The sequence below is a fragment of the Poecile atricapillus genome, chromosome 4 (genome assembly GCF_030490865.1).
Source record: "Poecile atricapillus isolate bPoeAtr1 chromosome 4, bPoeAtr1.hap1, whole genome shotgun sequence".
NCBI lineage: Eukaryota > Metazoa > Chordata > Aves > Passeriformes > Paridae > Poecile > Poecile atricapillus.
In genome coordinates, this window is record NC_081252.1 from 33,631,243 (window position 1) to 33,656,294 (window position 25,052).

Below are 25,052 nucleotides of genomic sequence, written 5' to 3' on the forward strand. Positions count from 1 at the left end.
CCATTTCTTTTCATGTTCTGCTCTATTAATAGATGAGAAAGTTTATTGATATTTACTCTGCCACCACCTGAGCAGTTAAGAAGCAATCCTATAATTAAAATACTCTGATGCTTCAACATTAACATCAGGGTCATCCTTTCCAGAACCGTATTAATTCTATAACTTGTGCTGTGCCCTAGAATGTGTGTAGGAAGAGGAGTCTCTGGCTCCTGTTTACCTTCAGTTCCATGCTGTTAAGATGGGTATCTTTCTACTTCCTTCATCTTGCCTATTTAAAACATAAACATTTCATTACAGACACTTAATTGTCACTTACATGAAAGTAGGTTATCACACCTATCACACTCTTGACTGGGTACTGTCTCTGACATGCTGGGTTTTGGTTGGAGTTTCTAAACTAATGGAATACAAGGAATGATGAGTGATACAGAATTTGGCACTGAAATGCACTTAATAGTCTGATCCTTAGCATGAAAAATGAAAAGCATGCATGAAATTTTATTGAATTTTCTCTACTGCAGCTTTAATGTTTTATTTATTAGGCTCTTACATTGCTACCCAAGCACCACTGCATATTCAGGTTGCTGTAATGCCAAAACGCTGTTACAGAGTGACGAGAAACAGGCACAGAACTTCTTCTGAAAAGAGATGTGGCTAAATCTTTCTCCTTCCTTATTTTACTAACAAAATCCACAGCTTTAGAGCTGTTCTGAGAGAAAGCCAGGAACATAAACAGAGTTGGCAGCACTCACCAAATTTGGACAGATATTATTTACTTTGAGAGGCTGTGACATTTTTTGTCAGCTGTGTTATCTTTCCCCAAGGATGTAATGGTATGCCAGGGAATAAGCAAACTTGAAACCTGAGGTTAGTTACTGTGCTGTAAATCCCTCGCTGCCTGCTCTCCTGAGGAGAAGACACATTCCAGCTGATTCCAGCTGTAAAAATGAATGAGGTTAGGCAGATATTAACAGCAGAGGGATGTGTAGTGTCAGGTATTTTAACTGCTGAGGTTCTCTTACAGTCCGCATTGCACAGAATGGTTTGAGAGCCTCTCTTTTGAAACAGTCATGGTGAACACTTTCCTAAATATGGCACTAGGGAGCAAATCACAGCTGCAGTGCTAGGGCAAGCTGCATGAGCTGGCAACATGGAGACTAGTATCCTGGAAAGAAAGAGAGAAGGGGAAGGAAATGTAATACTTAGTTGCTTCAGTCATGCCCTTGTCTTTTGTCTGTATGTTATGGGTTTGGGTTTTTTTGTCCAAATGTGTGGACGCTCCATGTGAATTTCTGTGATGGAGCATTTAAGGGACTTGTGAGGTTAGCACTGTTGAGCTACCTGTAGGCTTCCCAGTGGAATATGCAGTAATGTTTCAAAATTAATTCGTCCTTGAACTTAATTTTAAAAATTTTTGGTTTGTTATATGTTTTGTCAGGCGTTGCTGCACTGGCATTGTTGCTGGCAATGTATGTGAATAAATGGTGATGTCAGTTTTGGGGAATTAATATCCTTGTCAAAACTGAATGGAAGTTGATGGGCTTTATGGAAGAGATGCAATGGGGAAAAAAAAAAAAAAGGCTGAGGGGCACTTCTTTTGGTTCCAGAGTGCAGAAAAGTGCAAAGGCAAAAGTAAGAAGGCAATAAAGAATCTCAGGCAATGGAATGCATTTAGCTAGACATATAAATTACTGCTGCTGTTTCAGAGAAAAAAAACTTATAATAAAAGTTGTGCATTCACAGATTTTCAAATTGCATGTAGGGGATACGATTTTCTACTTCTGTATAATTTAGATAACATAACCCTTGGGATTATTTTCAGTTAAATCACCTGAGCAGATTTCTGACTACCTTATTTTAGAGTCAGAGATGGCTGTTATGTTGTGTAATTGGATTCTTTTTAACAGTTGAATTTCTCAGTAAAATATATTTTGTAATGGGCAGTTGTCACTTTCTACCTTTGGGTTTTCCTTCTTCATCCTTAATGACTTCAGCTTGTAAGGAAATCTTCCTGATGCTCAGCATTAAATTTCATCCTGTTAATTTCTCATCCCGATTCTTCTTGTGGTATTTTAGGGCGGTATCAAATTGTTGTCTGTTTTCAGTGGCCTTCAAATGTGAACACTTTGTTGTGTCTTTTTTAGTTGCCCTCTCCCTCAGCGGAGTTTTGCAGAAGCAAACCAATTGCAAAGCAGCAAGCCTCTTTAAAATGTGCACGCGCGCACACACATATATCATTTTCAGGGTCAAAACAAAAGTTTGAATGATTCATAGCAAATATCTGAAGACTCAGCTAAAAACTGAACATCTGTCTTTGCTTCCTGAATCTCATGGTGGGAAAGTCAAGCTTGACCATGTAACTAAATATATTATAATGCATATTCACAAGGGGGCAAATGGTAAAACCAGTAACTCCGGGTTTTGCTGACTTCACTGTTTGTCCTTCTAGTGTCACTAACAAAAGTTTTGCTCTGTGTTTTGGCTTACTTTCCTTGGCTTTTGTGTTAGAAGTACATTGCAGTATAAATTTCAATGCCTTCTCAAATTTACAGTGTTTGAACACAGGATTCATGTGTAACAAGTAAGTAGAGTAAATAGCAGAAGCAACAAGATTTAGGGACTGACCACTAGAGGAAGCTACGTAGTAGTCTGATCTTGTGGATATATCCAGATAATTCCATTTTACAGGAATGGTATTGTAAAAATATATCTAGAACAGCAAAATATGTGGATTTTTTTCTAATGACCTCTGCAGTTCAGAAGCTTTTCTTTGCCACTTGGTAATGTTGTTTAAGACACCTTCTGTGAGTTAGGATTGATTAATAAATTAATTCTCAAAGGCAGCAAAAACTGATCAGATTCATTTGAAGTAAAAAAATCCAAACAAACAGTGGGATTTTATACTTTCCTGTTAAATTTATGATCCTGCTTCAGATGGTGCAGAACAGGATCATTGTTTCTCAGCTTTGAGGTGTGTCTATGTGGGCTGGAATATGTATGGGAGAGCAGCCATCGTCAAGAGATTTGTCTCTTATGTGACATAGCATGGATGTATACAGAGTTGGAGACTTGCTGCTGCTCGATGCTGTAAAGGTTATGGTAGATAACAAAGACTTGGACAATGCAAGCTTACAATGATTCGTAATTTATGTAGATTTTCATAAGGTCAACAGAAAAAGCTCCACCTTATATGAAGATTAACCTGCTACATATGTTTAATTCTTTCTGCCCACCAGAGAGAGGTGTTAGGGAGCCAGTAAAATTTTTCTCATAATTAATTTTCTAGAAAAGTTTGTCTGGCAGCATAAGTGCATAAACGGCAGGGACTTTACTCTGAATCGCTGGTCAGCTTGTAATTTGAAACAGCTAAACACTTTCAGTGCTTACTGTAAAATAAACATTTCTAGAATTTCAGACTTCTTGTTCTTTCACTGCAATAAGAGGAATGTTGGTTTATGCTTTATTAAAACATTGTTCGGCCTTTGCTTTTTTTGTTCACAATCGCTATGCTTTGTTACTGTGTGCCTTTGGATAGGGGAGCTCTCATAAAGTTACATACTGACTGCAGTGACTTCTGTGTGATATGATTGCTAATATTTATGGGGCCTGGGATCTTGCCTGTCAGCATTCCTTTTTTATTTAGCGAGTTTTTAGACTGTCTGGTTACTGATAACTATTATGTCTTAGGCTTTTACATTTAAGCCAATGACCTAAACATGTCTAGGCAAACTGTTTTCTCAAAAATTAGCAAACTACCAGATACAACACATGTAGCAATTGTGTTGTCAGCCTTTTTACTTTAGCTCTCTCTGTTTCTATCCTGTAACAAGAAAGGCAAGTGGTTCAAATGGACATGATTTCAAACTACAAATATCCACATAGTTATTTTTTTAACTCTCTGAATGTGTGATCTCAGAGGCATCACTGCCAGTCCAGTTCAGGGTTAGATTTTCTAAAACTAACTTACATGATTGTGTGAAAATAAATTTTGGTAAAACATCCAGACTTTACTGAATACCATAAAAACATCATGTTGCATGTAATTTGTACTTGAAAACATCTTCTTTTTCCTTTTCGGTCCTTAAAAAATTTCTTATTCACATATTTCTAAACAATGAAAATTTCAGCTTGACAAATTGTTGTGAGGAATTGTCAGGGTATACAGACATGAGAAAATAGTTCTGTATTGTTCAGTTTTTTCATTCATCTTAATATCTGGACGGTGAATGCTGAAAAGTTAATGTTGATTTAGCTACTGGATTTTTTGGAGCGCATAATTTGGGGGTTGGTTTTTTGGGGTGGTTTTTTTGTTGATACGCCCAGCTATTCTCTTATGTTGAAATCAATTTGAAAATATGTTACATATGCAGATGTACTTCATGTTAGAAAAACTTTAGTACCAAGTGTTAGATTATGCGGGGGAGTCTTTCTTAATGGTGGGAATTGTTCCTGTTTCAAGAAGAGAAACAGTACTGAAGAAATGAAATGAAGATTGGACTATCCTAGCTGATGGAGAGACTTTAAAATGAGTTGCATCAGTTTTACTCAAAATGCATCAGAATGCCAATAATTTACAAGAGTTTAATGGATTGTTGTTTAAAGATGGATTGTTGTTCATAAATCTTATCAGAAAGATGGTTTAAACTAAAAAGTCTTGTCAGCAATATCAGCTAATGAACTATTAAGTATCTATTTTTTAAAATTTTATGTTTCTACTTGGAAAAGTGGAACTCTACAAATAATTTTAAGCTTGGTCTAGGTGCTACCAAGATCAATAGTGTACAGATGAAGCTTATAGAGAAAATGTTTTTTTAATCATCTTTAGATGCAGCATGTTCAGTGTGCAATTAGGAGGATGTTTCTTAGCTATTGACCATGAAATATGCATCTGGCATCTGAGAGACTAGCTGTGCTTTTTACAGTTTATGCAGCAATGCCATTAGCAAAGGTCTGCAGTTGGAAATTGGTCATTCTGCTGATGTTTGACTTGTGTCTTCACTCACAGTTATGTTAGTCTTAGTGGGTTAAACTAAGCTTTCTCTAGAGCCAATCAAACGCTTGAAAGTACATAGAAAAATAATAGTTTTAAAAGCAAGAACTCCTTTTTTTAATTAGTCTCATCATGTAGAGTATTGTATATTTAATATATTCATTTCCAGAGGATGAGGATATGACAGGAAATAGACAATGGATAGTCATGTATGTAATTTGCAGGCTATCTGCTTCTAATCAAAACAAAACTACACAGCTTACACACCCATGCCTTTTTTCCTCCTTCATCATGCAGTAACAGAATACATATAGATGTGCACCAGTAATGAAAGGATGCATTTACTGGTTCTCAACTAGTTGCATCAAACTAAGAATTTTGTTTTGTTTCCCCTGCTCCCTATACTGTTCTTGGAATGGCTTGTCATTGATTTGGAAGGTTGACAAATTAAATTACCTGTTCAAAAACTACATTAAAAGATAATCAAACTTAAGAAAACTGAAAGTAACTTAGTTTCTAGGAAGAATGAGGAGTAATAAATGTACTTGTATATAAGCATATATAAACACAGTTTCCTACAGTAATGGTAAAATTTTAGCTGTTAAGTAAAGTTGAGAAAAGGAACGGGGTACTTAGTGAATGGAGTTACAAATGTGTACTTGGATTACTGATCCAAGCTTCTTTGGTAATCCTAGGAAACTGGATGGAATTGCCAGTTTAAGCAGAGTATCTGCTCTTTCATCTTCAGCCCTTCTATTTTTTTTTTTAATTGAAAATCAAAGGAGGCTTGTTTGCATTTCAGTTGTTGAAAAGGCTGATCCTTTGAAAAAGGAAACAACTGCTAAGCAGAATCTTGCTCTGATTACCAGAAGCTGCGATTTAACAACCTTCCCTGACAAAAGCAAGTTAAAGAGTTCTCACCTTGGCCCTTTGTTTTCCAGTGCTGAAGTTCACCAGTGATAAAAGCAAGCTGTCAGCTCAAGTTAGGAGCTGATGTAGGTGCCCATGTCTTGTAACAGACTCTCCTGAGGTCTTTGAAATCTCTTTCCATCCAGAAAATCTGATGTAGTCTTTCATTGCCTTCTTCACAGGACTTCATACATGTGATCATTTGTCATGTACCTCACAGAATTGTCTGTTATGTGGTAGTGTCCCTGAAGAGCAATCAGGGATCTTCTGACCAACTAGGAATAGGTGACAAGTTTTCATATGGGCATTTTCATGAACTCTGCAATGAACTGAACTGTTAGAAAATGGATTTGAAAAAAAATTAATGAGAGACCAATAGGACTACATAAATAGGTAAGCAGCTTTTGGCACTTGGAAGGAAAGGAAAATATAACAGCCTTGAAGAAAAATGAATGAAGGGCCACCAGGACAAACTGGGCAGCCTAAGAGGTGTCTGTGCATACATACCTAAGGCACAAAGCTTAAAGTGAAATGTGGGTCTTTTGGCTGAAGCCTGAAAGTTTAAGTCCAGAAGGGTCATTTGGCTTTCGGTAAAAGGCCCTCATTCACTGCATTTCAGAGAGTTTCTCTGTATCCCTATTTGGTCTTCAGATAAGAGGTTATTCTGCAATGAAAAATTGTGCTAAATATTTAGACTCATGCATGCTTGTGCTTTTATACCTCAAATACATTCTAGCCAGACTATTCTTAGGGAGTGTCAATTTAAGCCAGCTTGCTTTAAAATGAAGCTTCATTTTAGCTAGTTAAGCAAAAAGCTATGTTTTGTCGGTGTGGCTTTTCTTGGACACTCAGGAAGGACGCAGTTGGAGGACCAAATCTTTAGGTATTATATATAACAAGCACCCTGCTTAAATGAATTTGCCACTCTGACAGGTTACTTTTTCTTGAAGTCAAGTGAGAACACTCACAAGATAAGTTTTTGTTCTTTTTCTTTATATTGGAATGACAGAAAAAAATACGTGAAGTGAGAGACTCATAGGTGTAGTGTATAGGAATAGCTTTATTGTCTGAGACGGTAAATCTTTATGGCAAAAGCTGTTGAGCTGCTTAGGAATGGTAGACACTTGATAAAATTTATAATGTGGAAAATGGCTACTTATGACTACATTTATGACACTCTTTGATTTAGGAGTGAATTGGTAGCAATCCATTTGACCATGTTTTAAAGCCCTGATGAAAGCATCAAATGGAACTAATCTATAGATCCACTTATATATGAAACAAAAAGGCTTTTGTGGAGTAAGTATTTTGCTTCAGACTTCCAGTGTTAGACCTGATAGGTTAGTTGGGTATGGTAGCACCCAGTCACACCGTTTTGATAAAGTTATGGTGATATTTGAAGGAAAGTGCAAGTCTATATCTTTTCATGACTTTCACATGCAAAATTGGTCAAGAAAGGCATTCTGGATTTTCATTCATTGTCTTCAGTGCTGACATGCAGGACTGTCAAATTGAGGTCTTCCCTGGCCTTGCTTAAAGAAATGTATTGCTTATCTTTTATGTTAAGGTACCTTCCATATTTTATGGGATGGTATGTTATGTTTTCATTATGGGTTTATCTGGATAATGACTGCATATTCCTAATATAGATAGCTTGTTCTGTGTTATTTCCCTGAAGTTTTGGCACGGCAGGTTATATAAGTGCAAGACTAACTTTGGCACATTTGACAGTATTTCCAATGGTTTTTCTTCCCTTCTCACTTTAATGTCATATGAGCTAGTTTTACTGGAAAGAGCAGAGTATCAGAAAAAAATTCAGAACAGAAAACCAATTTGGAAACATCTAGAACAATACAGAGGTTTTCTCTCTGCCACTATAAGAGATCTTTATAGATTGGGTGAAGTTTGTCTTTGGTGTTTTGACTCAATTTTGTGTGATACCATTAAAGGAAAGTAGGGAAGTACAATGCTGATGAAACAGCAGTAGTGTGAATCTCAAACTGCTTTACAATTTGTGAGCAATTCAGTATCAGAAAGGGAGGTGGAATTGAAGCTCTGTAGTATGGTGTGTCATGTATGTGCATCTGCTCGGTGTTTATATTAATGAGCTGGATAATAAAATAGAAGATGTTCTTTTGTTATATTTTGAGATGATGACATTAGGAGAGACTGTGTGGACAAAGTGGGATTTCAAAACAATGATGACATTGCAAAGATAGTCTAATAAACACTGGATAGCATTCAGTAGTGGCAAGTGCGTGTTACCTGTAGTCAAGGATATTGTGCTACACAAGGGATCTGAGGCAGTTGGTTAAGGGGGAGGGATTTGAAAAAAGATGTCAGAGTTACAGTAGTTTACAAGTTGAATGTAAGAATTTTTGCTGTGCCAAGATAAACCCCCTTTCTAAGATACAAGGGTGGTAGTATAACCCACAATGAGATGTATGAAACGATCTTTCTGCTCAAGGCAGAAAGTGTGTCACTAGAGGCTTTGGCACGGCTTTAGCTGTAACTCAGTGCCAGTGTTGGATATCCTACCTGGATATACCTAATTTATTTCAGAGCATTTGTATATTCATGTAACTAAGTGCTCAGAGTAGAGCAAAAGGACATTGAACAATCACATTCTAAGAGACAAAAACAGTTTACAAAAATAGGGCTCAAAAGATGGTTCCTGGTGGGTTTTACACATGTGTATCTCAAGAAAAAAAAAAAAGGAGTAGCCTGTTACTCAGGTTCGTGGAGAGGATGGCAAAAAGTAATAGCCTTAAATTGTAGGGCCAGAAAATTTGGAAACCTTAAAAACAGGCAACAAATACCTCAGAAATGGCATAGGTAATGTTGAATATGCCTTGAGTTGTGGTTAGAGACCAGAAAACCTCTTGTGATGCTTTCCAGACTCTTCTGTGCAACATCTGCAACACGTGAGGTGACAGCAGATTGCAATCCACATCTGACCAAAAACCATGATGCCCTGGGATGGGCCTCCTTGCGAAGTACAGTTCAGCATTTCACAAGTGTGTAAGTTCCTTTAGCTGTGCTGAAGTTGTGGAGTTTATTAGTGAATGAAGTGGGGAAGGAGGAGTTGTCCAGTGCAAGAAAAACAAGAGTGCTGTCAGGAAGCCCTGAATCAAGTCGGTGTGCTTGTTTCTTTTTTGCAAGGTCTTTTCTTCCCTCTGTTCTTTGGATGAAAATGGATCTATTTTAGTTATGCAACTAAGATTTCAGCATAGGTTTTCAGGTACAACACTTGAAACGTAAATGGTCTTTTTCTGTAGGTACGTGAATATAGTAAACTTAAATGCAGGAGCATGTCTTGCAAAGAGGAATTTTTTGGTAGCAATTCTGACAAATTCTGTTGGACATTTTTCAAAGAGACCCTGTGTATTTACAGATAAAATTTGACAGTGTGACCTTTTCATATGGGACAGAGGGAGTTTTTTTGCTGATGAGTCTTGACACTTTTTTCAGACACACTGACAGACATCACAGCCCCTTTAAAAGCATATTCTCAGCAATGTGGATCAGCTTCTTAGTAGCTTTAGTGTGCACTGCCACGTCTCTCCAGGTGTACAAGACTGGTACTGTGCTGTCTATTTGCTCAGGTTAATTTTCAAGCATATATACACAGGTATTGCAGCAGAAATACTCATCTAATTCATATATCAGTATTCTTGAGTATTTTTCTATCACAAATAGCTTATGTTGTGTTCTATGCTTTTCAAAATACTTGTAGATCAGTAGGTAGCATTCATAATTGTCAGTGCTTTTTCTTTAAGTGCTGAAACTTTATTCAGAGTCTAAAATAAGTTAGTATAAGAAGTTGTGTTGAGTTTATGATGCCATTTAAATGAGAAATCATATTTACACATTGACTTGAATTTAGTCATGAATTCCGAAGCATTGTGACCTGTTGATTAATATGAGGAGAAGTGTTATGTGGGATACTGGAGTATGGGGGAAGAGTGATGTGTTATTTTGAATTCAAAGGAGTTGACAGAATTCTGATGTGCTATCACTTTTCTACACGGCAGCTCTTTATTCTGAGAGGAAACGCCTCTTTAGGAAGCATGGGGGAGGATAAAAATTTCCAAAAGTGTGGAGGTATCTGCCTAATACAGGATTACAAAACGTTCTTGTAAAGCTCTTCTTGCCACATTCAGCCTGTTGACAGCATTGGGGATTACTTACTCTCAAGGATACTCAAATATGGACCTTAAGAAGCTGCTTCATCACATCATTGCCATAAATAGTCTCCAATGGTAAGCCACAGGCTCTTGATCGGAGTCTGTGGTGTCAGTTTGTGAATGGACGTGTGGGTAGGAATTACTAGGCAATAAATAACCTTTTCTGCTTTTTGTGGATGATAGGTATATAATTTCTATGCTCACCTTCTACCCTGGCCTTTGGAGATGGGGTCTTTATTTGCATTAAATTTTTCCACTACTGGGGAAAAATTTTGGAAACTACATCACAGGATATTATAGTGATGCTGCCCCAGGAGAAGCAGGAAAACAAATCTGTCACTGTGATGATGGCATGGTAATGTTTCTGGAAAGTAAGGGCAAGCTACGTGCAGGAAAAGGGATAACTCTCTGCAGAAGGCAGTGGATAATAAGAGTCATGGGAGGTTCAAGTTCATGTACAGTTCCTGGGGTAGTTGCCATTTTTCATCTTTGAATTCAGTCTAAGTGAATGCATATGTATTACAGGAATTCAAATCCACTTAATGCACTTAATTTACCCTGACCAATTTCACGAGGGAGATTGGGACTCTTTGGGCTAATAATCCTCCCTGGTCCCTGAGAGCAGTTGCAGCTGTTCCCTGCATTTCATGCAGAGGAGTTGCAATCCATGCTGTAAAATTACTCCCTCACCCACATACTGAAGACTGCAGTTGTATTTTGCATGTATCTGCTAGCACCCTACAGACTGGTGGGTGACTCTCTCCTTGGTAAGGTGCTAATTCCCTCTGCAGTCATGTGCCTTTTAAGTGAGGAAGTCCACACAATTTTCTTATGGCATTAGTTGTGGTAGGTCAAAACTGGCACCAGAGTGTGTAAGCTTTATAAATACAATTAACTTTTGTTGTCCTAGGGAAGTAGAGGTTCTTGGAAGTCCTTAAAGTTATCCAGAAAATGGCAGAGTAGAACCAGAGATCGAGAAAAGCTACAGCTCTTTATCCATTTCTACCAGCTCATGTGGTTGTGAGCTGGTTCTGGCCATTGGTTTGTTGTTATTTTGTTTCTTTTACTATAGCTACTGGAACTATAATATGTTACCTTTACAGTCTGAATTTGAGTACTGTTCCATGACTGTATTCTTAGTGTTCCCTTAATGATATGTATGAGACTTAAAAAGGTATTTAGGAAGAACCTAAAGTACATTTGGAAAGTGTTTATGAGGAGATGTTGGTGATTGTTGCTATCACAACTGTTTTTTGCCCTGTGGAAGTATTTGAAACTCCTACAGCTTTTGGACATTCAATTTTGGAATGCAAATGGGACTCTTTAATTCCAACCATCTCCCACTCCCAGTGAAAGAAGTGAGAGAATCTGGGGGCAGAAGGAAAGAGGAGGCTGTAGTTCTGCAGTATGCTGAGGATGAATATTGGGGCTTCCTGAATCAGATCAGAAACATTGTGGCCTTACAATGATTTGAGTCAATGTATAATGCCGTTTGAGATTTGTTAGAAATACTGCTGTGCTGATGTCCTGTGCTGCTGGCCTTGACTCCTGACTAGTGGCTGTCCATTTGCTTTAGAAGCTTCTTAGTGCACCTCTGACAGCTGTCCACATGCCCTTTTGTCACCTCTGTCTCCTGGCCTGCTCCAAAATATCTGCAGGTCACTGGTAACTGCACTGATTGCAGGTCAGTGCACTTACCTGCATTGAAAAGCCTGTTTCCAACCCACCTTCATTTTCTTTTTGGACATTTACCACATCTGAACCTTCCTTTCTATACCTTTGCTTTCCTCTGTGGGGTTAGAGAGGGTTGTCCCCCTGATAAGGACAATCACAGATACTTGGGATAATGGTTCAGCTCCCAGAATCCGGACTTTTTGAGTTCTCTGCAGTTCTCCAGAGATCCTTGGGGTTGAGGGGAAAAAAAAAAGCTTTCATGAGGGCTGATCAAAATAACTCTCTGTCCTGTAGCCTTTCACTGTTTCAGGCATATTTCCAGCTGTGTCTTGCTGATGTAACAGACCAACACTTCAAATCTTGCTGCTGCTGGGCCATGCATTGCTGTACATACAGTGGTTGCTTTTGTTCAACTTTGGAGACAAAATGCAAGCTTCCATTTTCTTTCTTAGAAAATGCCAAATGTGCCTGAAATTAGTCAGCAGAGGATACAGGTATGTGCCTCAGCCAAATAAATTACTTGTATCCTGCAGACATGGGAGTGGGAAAATCTATTGATGCATTGTCACACAAATAGGTGCAATAAATATGTAATGTCCAGAACCAATGGATTGTTTTGCAGCTTCCAGACAGCAATTACATATATTGTCAGCCTATATGCAGATGTATAGATACAGACTGTAACTAGAGCCTAATGATAATGAGAACATCTGGAAAATGTTGTCTCCTCTATTGCTTACCTCTACTGCATATTTGGCCTTTTATTGTCTTGTGCAGATTCAGTATTGGAGCACTATTTAGTAGCTGCCAAAAATCAAGTTCACTTTGAGCAGCTGTGGTGAGCAGGAGCATCACAAGGACTCCAGACAAGTTTGGGACTTCATGGTTGTGATGGTTTTGCCAATTTTCCAGTTGCCTTTAGTGCTGTGTTTGAGTTTCTCCTTTTTATAGCTTCACACAGTTTGTGTCCTGATTCTGCTTTGGTGTGCTGTCTTTAGATCTTGAGCTTTCTTTTTCAGTGCAGTCTGAAAACCAACCTGGCTGTGTGATCCCTTGGAGCTACAGAAAAAGCAGTCAGAAGTAGCATGACTTTGAGTTAGTTACACCCATACATAAAGTAGGTGTGTCTGGGACGGTTTCTGCTTTACTACTCCTGCTTTCCCTTATCATCTGTGCATGTATATGTACAGATGATGCAACCAATGGAAGTCCCAACAGGCAACTATAAAAGAGTTCCAGAAAGCAGTGAAGGTGCAGCTTTCTTCATTTCTTTCAGTTCTTGGGATGGAAGTCTCTGGAATGATGCTGATGGTGTCTTCAGGAGATGCAAGTCCATAACTATCAAAGCCTGTCTTGTTCCTCTTAGAGGTGTGGCATTGGCTGCAGCAGAGAAACACAAGGTCATGCAGTGGAGTCATAGGCAAGACTTAAGACTGATCCTAAGGGACTTAAATCTTGCCTTCAGATAGCTAAGTGTTCACCTGTAGCCATGAGACACTGGGGAGTATGTCTGTCTATCTTCCTGCTCTCACTACCATGTTTTCATGTCTAGCCACAGCTCTGTTATAGGCAGTGACTGCCATTCTGACTTGTTGTCCAGCCTATGTCTGTCATCACCTCAGCCATTTCTTTGACAGAGGTGTGAAGTCACATTTTCAGAACACATGAACACGTGTGTATTTTGACACACATGAGCAGTGTTTGCAGGATGTCAGTGCACTATGCTGCTACTGTTGAGCAGATCAGCTGCTTCCAGCAAAGCTGAGCTTTCTGCTGAGACCTCACAGGTGCTGTGGAATAGGTTGGCTCACCCACCACTAGGATGCTTTCACCTCACAGCTCTGGATCCGTGGAGTTAAATGCCGTCCCACTTTCCCCTACTTAATTTCAAACTTCATTACTTGGAGTCAAATAGAACTGTCAAGTTTTACAGTACAATTTTAGAAAAATGCTGAAGGAAGTATTGTAGGTCAAACATTTAAAGCCTTTATGAGTGGAAGCTCTTACTCTGTAGACTTGCTTTAAGTATGGTTAGGTTAGGTACTGTTCCAAATGCCATTAGCTGCAAGTATGTTGTCAGTGCTGCCAGTTGTGGAACTGAACAAGTGGGGATAGCAGCAAGCGCTCAGCAAAGGAAATAAGAGATACCTCTCTCTCAGGCTAGAAACAAGTTGAATTTCTGATGCTTGTAAGCAAGCAAAAATGCCATTTTCTCTCCCACTCGGTTTTTTGCTCATCTTTTTTGCTTTTCTTCATGCTGTGCTCAACCTTTCTAATTGTAGGCCAGTTTTAGAAACTATATTGGTTTTGATATTACTCCAATGTAAATGTTTTTTATATCAGTTACAGGAGTATTAAGGTTGGAATAATGAGTACTTCCCTTCCTGTGTGCTAGCAGATGATTTTTCAGCATAATTTAATTTTACTTAAACTGTAATATGGGTAGCAATGAATACCTGATCATGTATTCACATTTCAGTACCCTGGAGACAAGTTTCATGCTGACCATTCAAATGAGTATTATCATGGAAGTGCTAACAAGACTGACTGGGAATAATTAAATTACGTGTAGGCGTGAGAACCAGAATGATTCTGATAAATTCCCACGTTACAACCTGACCTGCTTGATTCTATTTAGTTCTTACTTTAATGGGAGCAAGGTGATCTAAGAGGAATTCTCCTTGATTGTATTGTCTCGTGGAAACTATGCAAAACCTGTTTGTAGTAATGGTAATTTACTGTTATGTGTTCAGTTCTGGAATGGCATTAAGGGACAAAAACCAAGTTTAATTGCCAGAAACATTATTTTGTCTTAATTTCATTGAGGAGGTTCTCAAAGCCTGGGAGACATTCCAGAGCTATATGATAAACTTTTGGATTGATGTGATAGACTGCTGCCTTGTCATTTTCCTTATCTGTATCGAGTCATGCATACCCATATGATGGTTTACTTATGTATAGAGAGGATTATGAAATATTTTCCATTTCTGTTGCCTCTGGTATCTTCAGGCCACGTATCTAGTTCCAATCTTGGTGAAAACAATTAAGCCCCTAGGCAAGCCAAACTGGGATTATTTTATTTTAAAATACACTTCAAAAACTTACAGTTATATATATGGTATCTTTTATGCTCTTTGCTCCTCTTTTTCTTTAACCTATCTTTGTGCTTGCTGGAACCTTAAAAATGTAAAACAAGTGTTTGGAAGCAGTAGAATAACTTCCTTACATTGACTGGTTCTTGTAAAAATGACATCAATAAAAATAAAGTCTGTGCCTTGAAACGATGTGATTTTACTGTGATGTATGCTTTTATTGTTGTTGGTGTTTTTCTCTGTTTCAGGCCAAACAAACCAAGTGGCCAAGGAGGCAGCCAACAGATGGACTGGTGTGTATTGCAGTGCCACAGCTTCACACTAGAGCAGTTTCAGTAAAAGACCTACTCAGTGTTAAGAACTTTAAATTTGATTAGGACTTGACATAGGATAGTCCTCACTTATAAAAACATAGAGAAATTTATTTTACTTTTAAAACTACTGTGATTCAACAAAAAAAATACATCTTCTCAATTTAGTTACTGAATGTACTTTATATGCCATAACAGATTTGTCCTTCTGGTGCTGTCTTGTACACTGTGTTAAATCTTGCAACTTGTTTCCTTGGATGAGTCAAAATCTCTTAAGATCAGGAAAGCAATAGAGACTGGAAATGGTGATGCCCAGGTATTCAGAGAGTTTAATTCTATTCTGAATGTTCATTTCTTTCTAAAGACTAGAATGTTTTGTGGTAAAATGATAATAGTAAAATAGTACAGTAAAATGATGCATAGTTTTAAGGAATGTTACTACAATGATATTCATATGGAAGTTTAACTCAATTTTCTGTTGTTGCTTAGCTTTGCTGTATTCATTCCCATTTTTCAAAGCAAGCAATTTATATGTCCTTATGGGTTTTTTTTTAATTATTTAGAATATTGTTTATCATTTTTTGTCTAGAAGAGATCTCCTACTGATGGACTGCTTGCTATCATTGGTTGTGCCAAGTGCAGCAGGATATCATTGTCTTAGTCTTTGGACTATTAGTTTATATCTGGGTTGTTTACTGCATATTGGGAAATAAAATTATGTATTTAAAAAACAACTTCTGGGAGTTGTCAGGGCTTTCTGCTGTTGATGACAGGCTGTTCTCAAGGCCTTGAGTGAAGTAAAGGAACTGTGTCTCAGCCTGTAGAAAGTACTTTGCTATTTAATGAGACAATTTGGTTATATACTGCAGCGTATTTTTCTTTTGAAGAGACAGTTTTAAAACCAAATGTGTGATGGTTAAAGAAAAGAAAAATATCTCTAAGCTGTGCAGAGACAAGGAATACTTCCTCTCTAAAGGAATCCTGCAATTTATGGGTGTTAAAAATGATGTAATGAGTTTCAGTAAATGCTGCAGTGAAAAATTATGTTAAGTTGAACAAAGTGTGTATGTTAAAGTAATGTGATGCTAAAAGAGAAGTGTTGACTAAAATAAAGCTTCTTGAATGTCTTTTTTAAAAAACTCAAAAAATACAGTGTCTGAACAAACACTCAGGACTAGAAAGGACCTTACAGTTAATTTAAATCCAGTTTTTATAGCTGTAGACAGTCAAATAGTAGGTGTCTAGTTGAAGAAGGACCTGTAAAATACTTACTATGCATATTCACACTTACCTCATCACTATAGCAGGCTAACACTGTAATTGTAGCTTTCAGTCTCCTTGCAAAAGAGGAGCAAGATAAAGATAACATTTTTATTCAGTGCTAAGTAAATTATTTCCTCTTTTTTGGATGTTATTAATAAAAACCTTGTGTTTTCTTTTCTAAATCTACTTAGTAATGATGTTCCCCACTATGTACCTTTTTCATACACACAAGAGATGTTGCAAATGGAAGGATTTTCTTGTAGCCAAGACTATAATTCATGCTTTCCTAAATACTCAAGATGAATGTTTTTCCTTTTGTTTACAGATAACATCTTTTCAATAAAGTCCTGGGCCAAGCGTAAGTTTGGATTTGAAGAGAGCAGAATAGATAAAGGTTTTGGAATCCCAGAAGATTTGGATTACATTGACTAGTGTTCAGTTGATGGCTGACACAGTTGTACATAGTTTGTTAAATATTCATAGCTGCCATTAAAATGTGAATCTTCTCCAAACAGGTGACCACCCTTTAATTTGCTGTATTTGTTAAGGTTAATAAAATACTAAAAATATACGTTGCAGTTTTTTTTCTTGTACTCTGTAGATAGGAAGTCTCTTGGTTTCTTCTCTGAGACAGAATGGACAGAGTTTATAGGGAATAATTATTACAGAATCTTGAGACTGGATTTAACTCTTCCTTTGCTTAACTGGGAGTAGTAAGTACTAAGATCTAGAAGCTCCAGGGATTTATGTTTAAACGTGTTGAGTGGGAATAACAGGCAACAATATGGAGTAGGATGAATTTTTCTCTCATCTCACCAATGAAATAGAAAAGAGGCATAATCCATTAATAGAAGATGGTGTGACAGTAAGGAGGTGAGTAGAAAGGCTAAGGTGGGGTTTCAGGTAATTTTTTATTGTGTTGCTAGAACTGCTTGTAAGCTTAGTGAAAAAATTATATTTGTTGTTGGAAAATACTGGTGCAACAGAGCTGAATCTGTTCCAGAAAATATATTGGATTTGACATTGAGAAAGCTGATCTGGTCGAGAGTCTATCTGCATAGTAGAAGGATCAAAGAGCACCCATCCCTTCACACCACTGTTCACCAAGATTTAGGATGTTTATCTGGGATAAGAGGGTGAATTCAATTTACTGTTAAAACCAGCATTTTTGGGTTTATGTACATTTTTCAATTTCAGGTTAAAAGCGCAGCCAGCTGAAATAGTAACAGATTATGAGCTCCTCATTTTGTGTTTGGTGAAATTTCTGAAGCATCTCACTTTGTATCAGCTTCTGATTTCTAGTTCTGATCAGTGCATGGCTACAGCAAGAGAAATGGACATTGGAGATTTATGTTCACCTTCCACAGCTGTGGATTGCAAGATGGCATTTCTGCTCTACGGCTCTGGAGGATTTAAGCTTTACCTTTAGGAGGCAGGTGGGCCTGCTGCAAGACACTGAAAAGTGTCTGTCTGCCATTCATGTAACATCTGATGAGAGAGCATTGCTGGAAAGGTGGCATTTAGCTGGAGATGTGCCCAGAAATCTGTCTCCTGTGACCTTTCCAATTAAAAAGTTTCCTAGCAGTTCAGCACATGTTAAAATCCAAGGATTTCAGATATGCCCCTGGCTATTGTCAGCTCATGTCTGTGAAGACAGCAGAGTTCCTGGGAAGATAGCGGGTGGAAGATTTTCCTCTCATAGAGTAGCAAGCTATCTGTTGCCTAAGGAAAATATATGGGATGCCTGGCACACAGGAAAATGTCATTATGCTTAAAATTGCGATGGAGATGTTTCCTTTTATATGTTTGGAAGGACTTTATTCCTAATATGTCCAATATTGAACACTGAGTACAGCTGCTGACTGGTAAAGGCGTAAGGGAAGTAGGTGGCACTGAGCTGAGTTCAGCGTTGGAGTGTTCCTTACGAGGCCTGCCTTTTGCCCCAGGAAGGGGGTGCTGTGCAGCAAAGCTTCCTGCTGCTGCCAAACCAAACTACTGATGCACCTTAGCTTGGGTGGTTGGATTGCTCTTGGATTTTGTGCTGTGGAACAGCGGAGACAAGCTTTTTAGTTCTTTGTAGGAGATATCTCTCAAGTCTTTTTTTGGTTTTGCTAAACGTTTGGATTCTTCTGTGACTGTTCTGTACCACTTAACAGGTGTGAGAAGCTCCTTGGCACATCTGTGTTCAAGAGCCCTTAACTGCCATACAGTAGAGGTGACAATGATTACTCAACAGGATTGTTTGTATGAAGGAGCATTGACCACATTAACTAACAGGTGTTTTTTGCCTGTTAGAATCACTTTGATGTGGCTGACCTACTTGTCAAGTGGCCTCGGGTAATTTATGGTCCATAGCAGCTCATGCACCAAGACTTCCCCTGGTACCTTTGGGGATGAGGATTTCTTACTGACTTTACTGCTTTGGCGACTTTCCAAATTCAAGAGGGAAACAAAGATGACCAGCTCTGTAACTTTAGCTGCAATATTGTGGCTTCCTGTCTGTAGGATAGAAGCATTGTGGACTGTAATAAAACCTTTAAATATAATAAATACCACTTAACTGTACTTGAGACCAATTTGCCCAGAGATAATACAGTCAGCCAGAATGAGCTGGCTTTAAAAATGTCAAACATGGCCATTATGCTTCGGACACACAACTTAGGTAGTTCAGTTGCGGGGAATTTCTAGCAATGTAATTTTCTGTTTTGGGTTTGTTTTACAGGTACAGAACAGACACAGACATACCATTGTACTTTATTTTCTCTTCTGTCTCCTGGCAATGGTTAGCAAACCTAGAGGGAGAATATCTCTGCTTCTGTAAGGACACAATTTTAGAACAGTCAGAACAGAAATTTCTCAGCTAGAGAAGAACGGAAGAGGTGATGTGTTACCAGAAACTGATTCTTACTCCTCTAGTAGAATAGATTTATTTATTTTGTGCTACCTTTTTGTGATTCTGGGTTTTTAGCACAGGTGAATTTCACCAGGAAAAGCAAAGCCAGATCCTTTCTGAGAGAAAAAGAGACAATTTGTGTATCTTGTATATTCCAAGATACTTTGAGCCTGCTGCATCTTCTCACTTTTGGAAGCTTTTTGTCTTAAAAAGATATGCAGCGGACTGCTAAATCCCACAATATGAAACCATGTAGGATTGTGTGGTTTGAGATGTGTGTTCAGTTTTTAGAAGCTGGGACTTTTGCCTTCTGCTGAGTTAAAAGTCAGTAACAGTTAATATTTTTCTGAGAATTATTTTGCTGTTGGCCTATAGCAAAATTGAAAATACTCAAGCTGGTTTTTTGTCCCAATTTGTATTTTCTCCAGATATAATCTGAAATATTTCTAAATAATCTAGCAAAAAAACAATGGACCTTAAGTGCTTACTTCTACTGTTATTCTTGTGGTTATGTCACAACTATTTTATGTATATGTCTTCCTCTTTTCTCTTTCTTTCTTTCTTGTGCCCTGTAGGGTTTTTTGCCCACATAAGGTAAATGTTTTCAACTGTTACAGCTAAGTCAGGAGGTCAAGCCCTTACTACAAAAAGCAGTTACTAGTGCAATGGGTGAAAATCAAAGCTGTTTTTAGCAGAGTCTGTAGCTCTGAACAGTACCAGGAACAGTACCAGATCCAGCTTTTCAAAATCTCGAGGAGTTTATCTTTACAGTACTAGGCTGAGGTGTTGGATAGACCTGCTCTTTGGGACTGATGTTGATTGATGTTGATGATTGACCACTGTGAAGCATTATAGATGCAGGAAAAAATATTTATGTCTACCTGGTCTACTAGGAAATGTTACTTATTGAAAGAAAGTTGCTGATTATTATATCTGCCCTGAAACATCCCATTCTTCCTTTTCTTTTAACTTGCCATCCACATGCTCTGTACAATAACCAAGCATCAACTCTAGGACTCCCTTTATGGTACTTGCAGAGTGTTAAATGTTGACAATCACAAAGGTTTAGGCTTTGACACAAGTCAGGTGCTAAGCCTTTCATTAATGCATCATATAAAATGTCATTGCTGTTAGGGGGTGTTTTAAAAGGGAAAATCCAGGCTCTGACGCAGATGGCGAAGTGATGCTGTTATCACATGACAGAGGTGGAACCGAAACTTCTTGGGAGAATGAGGGGAAAAGAAACCCAGTTTGTGATGGTGACTAAGAGCTTAAATGCAAGAGCTCCTTAGGGAGTCCTTCTGTCACCCAAGCATATTTCCACCAGTCAGGTGATCTGGATGGTGCTTATCTTCACTTTGTTTCTTTTAGAGGTGAGGTTTTTATGATCACATTTTTCTGTCATTTATCTTATTTTCCCTCCTACTGTTCTTAAATTACCCAGTGATTTCATCTAAGTTTACTCTGAGGGACCCTGGTACAAGCTCACAATTTATCTGTTCGGTTTGGCTGCCTGCCTGATAAATACAGACTTTCCCTTTCCCACCTACCACTTTTGGGACCTGTGAAGGGGTGGAGCATGTTGAGGGTGGGAGGAGGAAGGAAAGATGTCAAAGATGGTGATGGAATATTATGTGAGGGTCTGGCAGCATTGCTGGGGCTGAGATGGGATGGTGTGTGCATCCTTTCAGTGGGAAGGAACAGGTGACTTCAATAGGCAAAGTCCTCGACTTATCCTTGGTGTCACACACGTGACTGGGTTCTTCCATCATGGCAGCAGTTAACTATTACACATGTCCTGTGTAAATGTTCTTGTGCATAAGGAGTCTGCATTCACAACAAGGATAGCCTTTCTCTTCAGCTTCTTTTTCTCCTTGTCCCATTTGCATTTTCCACCCCTCCACTGCAATTTCCCTTTTAGATCTGCTTGTAGCAACCACGTAGGCTGAACAAGCAAAGCGCTGCAGTCTGTGCAGATGGTTGTCTGTCTTACTCCTCCTCCTGCTGACACTGCTGTCAGCACACACACCTTCCAGTGCACAGGCATATGGGAAGGGAAGCATCTCTCTCTGTGTTAGACTTGTCTCTTTAAACTCTGTGCACAAAAGGTTGCATGTCAAGAAGACCAGGGAGCAAAAATATCTGTGAACACCACCACAAGCACCACTGAAATTATCAGCGTCACTTCAGACTCTTTTACAACGCCTCACAGATGAATGAACAGTTTCTATAAGTGGTGGTTGTACCTAACCTAGTTAGAAAAATTTTCCTTAGGAAAAAAAAGTCCTGCTGAGGTATTTATAAAGAACAGTTTTTAAGCAAAACCTGCTGGGCAATTTTCTGTTTCTAGTATTTGATGAAAACCCAAGCTATTCTGAGAAACTATGAGCCTTTCCATATGAAAAACTTAATTTTAAAATACACTCCATCTTTTTCTTTCAAAAAAACCTTACTGATCTGGCAACCCAGTGCTAAAGTAAATCCTGTAGCCCGTCCAAGGGGCACCTTGTTTCAGGTGAGATGATGAACTTCAGCTGTGCTGCTGCTGAAGCTCAAAAGGAAAAGCTGTTTAAAATTATGACTTCTAGAGAAAGCTAGTGATGGAAGAAGTTGTGTTTGAATTTAAAAGAGCCTGAGTTACCATGTGCATACTGAAACTATGTCTTACAGGGATCCCCCTCTTTGCCTTGACACTTCTGATCATATCACCTTCCTTCAGGCTGCACCTCACTGGCATTCTGGAGATGGGATTTTTATGTTGAGATGCAAAATATTTTTTTTTTTCTCATTTTTGCAGTCTACAGTGGGAAAAATGATCATTCACTTTTCTTTCCCTTCCTGCTAAGAAAAAAAGGAAAGTTAAAAAAGTCAATCACATGCATTCTTGCATTATCATTACTAGCCATGCAAAATAATGCCTCTGGCTGATCCTAGCATTCTTGAGGATTTTTCAAGGAAGATAAAAGTCAAATTTTCATACTTTGTTTTCAGTTTCTCAGAAAAATTAATTATCTATTGAATCAGATTTTTTTTCCTTGTTATGCTGTACTTTGAGAAATACACTCCCAGTGGCAGAAATGCTTTGATTAATTTTTTTGCATGGACATCAATTAATCATCATAATAAACTGTATTCTTCTGTGGGCTTTTTTCTCCTCCTGAAATATATTCTAGTCAATATGCTCTTCCCTATGTTTTAAAGAGTCACCTCCTGAGATCAGTGATTAAAAGATCAAGGCTGTGCAGCAGACCTATTTGTTATTCTTGTGGCCATTGATGCTGTACCTGTCTGAAAAGGATATGTAGAAAATAACATTGAAGAAATTTATACCAAGTGCTTCAGAACACCAGTCTCTGTATTATTTGGTGAAAGGCAGGAAGCCTGGACAATATGTTCCATTTTTGGTGTAACTACCATCCAGAGGTTCAGCAAATGAGTAATTTTTTTTCAAACAAAACATTGAACAAAGCAGCTTCAAATCCATCTTTGTAATCCATCAACTTTTTCTGGTACTTTCATGTTAAGCAGTTTATAGAAGTGACCTTAGACTGAAGGTGGTAAAAATGAAAATAGATGCACAATCAAAACTTCAATTTAAAATGTTATGTTAAAAATTGGGTATCACATTGTTGAGGCTGTATTTTTATTCAAAAAAAAAAAAAAAAGTCCAGGAGCCTTTTCCTTGTCATAAACTGTTTAAATCATTGGAAGATTGTACAAACCTAGGAGAATGTCTGGGTAGGAAATACGTCTTCACTCTTTCAAGTAGGCATGATCTAAAACCTGCATTTTGGGGTTGCGTGTTTTCATTCTTATTTTTTCTTTAAAGCTTAGGCTAGTTACAGAACTGAGAGAATTTTCTGTTAAATAGTCTTTACAGATATGCAGATTTTGCTGATAACTGGATAGGAAGATGTGGAAATGAAAAAAGGGTATTTAATGTCAACTTTCTTGGTTCTTGTTAGACTTTTGCCTTGTCAGTCTTGAGCCAACAGAGCGGGCATTGTCAGACCTCTGTTTTGAACCAACTTGAAATCAGAAAACCATAAATGAAAAGCATTGATTCCTGACTTGATTTCCTGTACCAACTCACCAGCTCCATCATTCAGCCTTGGATAGGGAACAGATAGAAAAACAACAGCAAAGAGGTTTTGCAAAGTTTTTTTTGGCTTTTTACTGTTACTGTTTTTGCCTACTATATCTCCATCCTGAATTATGGTGGGAGGGAGGAGGGTTCACTGCTTAAAAAGCACGAGTAAGATCTATGCTTAGATCCACCTTTGACAGCAGCTCCCCTCTCTGCTCTTCTAGACAGCTTTATTTTTGACAGATTTACCCTAACAAATCCTTATCTTGGCAAGTGAGTGGTGAGTACTCATACTCTAATATAAGTTTGCATCATAAACTAGTATGCAATAGTGTAAGCAATGATTTACAATTAAATAAAAAAAGTTGAGAGGACCAGGCTTGCAGGTGTATTATGCAGTTACGAAAGAAACCCTTTGATGTTAAGATATTTTATCATGTAATTTTTTTTCAAGGTAATGTATTTCAGAGGCTTCAGTTTCATGCACCATTGCACAGTTTTGTCACCTCTTGTACAAACAACAGCAGTGATAGTGGGACACATTTTATCAAAATTAAAGAAATTTTGCCAAGAAGGCAGTGGAGAATAACTCTGCTCAGAAGTTTCTGTGTTCTTGAAAAAGAAACATTTCTGCAATAAAGTCCTTACAGCTTGCTTGATTTCTGAGTACTTCAAAAGGCATCTAGATGTGATTAGTGAATGTATTTTCTCATCAAGCCTGGGGTTTGCCTCTTTTCTCCACCTGACAGGTGTCATCTTATCTTGGGCTTGAGCGTTACAGGCTGGCCTGGGAGTTGGGGCAGCGAGGTGGTTCTCCAGTGCTGTGGGTGGCTGTGAGCAGAGATACTGCTCCTTGGCTGCTTGTGTGCAGAGAACAGCCTCCTATCTGGGAAGCTGGAAAGCTCTTGATAGCCTTGCATGAAAAAATATTTGTGGCAGTTCCAGTAGAACCTTATTCCCTTTATTTTAGAGCTCACGTTCATTTATTTCTCCTTTCAAGTCTGTGGCCAGCTTTCATAGCGCAAGGAGAAGCAATAAAAGTAAAATAAAAAGTAAATGCAAAGCAGACCAAAGACTGAAGATGAGTGGAAGGAAAAAGCCTTATGACTTCTACTCTGAAGGTAACATTTTAACATGATGTTGAGACAGACCCTAGGGGTCCCTCCTCCCACCACTACCCTGGGTAGCAGGCATTTCTCAGTTTGCCCGGTCTGTATGGCAGCCACAGGAATAAGCAAAATCTGTGGCTGTAAAGTGCTGCCCTTCTAGATTTGGCCAATCCTGTTCGCCTTTGCATTTGACAGCTGAATTTTCAGTCTGCTGGGGGGAAAAAATCACCTCTTTCCTAGCAGAACTGGATAACACACAAGAAAATGACAGCCTGAATGAAATAACTTGAGCAGAGGTGCTCACCTGTCTCTGGCTTTTGCATACTGAGAGATGGGGTGCCAGTCAGCTTGGCTAAAGCTGTGTCCTGGGAGAAGCTTTTGAGCCCCATATCCATAGCTTTGAAGGTCATAAAAGCACAGCAACAGGAAGCTGTGCCTGTTCCATTTAGCACTGCCATTCCATGCCACTTTAAAATGTGCTGTTTTAGTTCTGTGGGTCATCTGGTCAGGTTACCAGTTCAGTTAAGGGAATGGGCT

The 25,052-nt window shown here is 38.4% G+C and overlaps 1 protein-coding gene across 2 annotated transcripts in view; it reads left to right on the forward strand.

Annotated features, from left to right (window-relative positions):
• The window catches only part of MND1 (meiotic nuclear divisions 1), a 40,992-nt gene extending 23,998 nt beyond the window's left edge, over positions 1-16,994 (forward strand). The window contains exons 7-9 of one of the 2 annotated variants that reach the window (XM_058839194.1): positions 15,101-15,145; positions 15,362-15,479; positions 16,752-16,835. In XM_058839194.1, the coding sequence (XP_058695177.1) occupies positions 15,101-15,145; positions 15,362-15,456 (140 nt within the window). In that variant the 3' untranslated portion in view covers positions 15,457-15,479; positions 16,752-16,835. Of the gene's footprint in view, positions 1-15,100; positions 15,146-15,361; positions 15,480-16,751 lie in introns of both variants that reach the window. The other variant, XM_058839193.1, reaches the window with a different exon arrangement.
• The last annotated feature ends 8,058 nt before the right edge of the window (positions 16,995-25,052 follow it).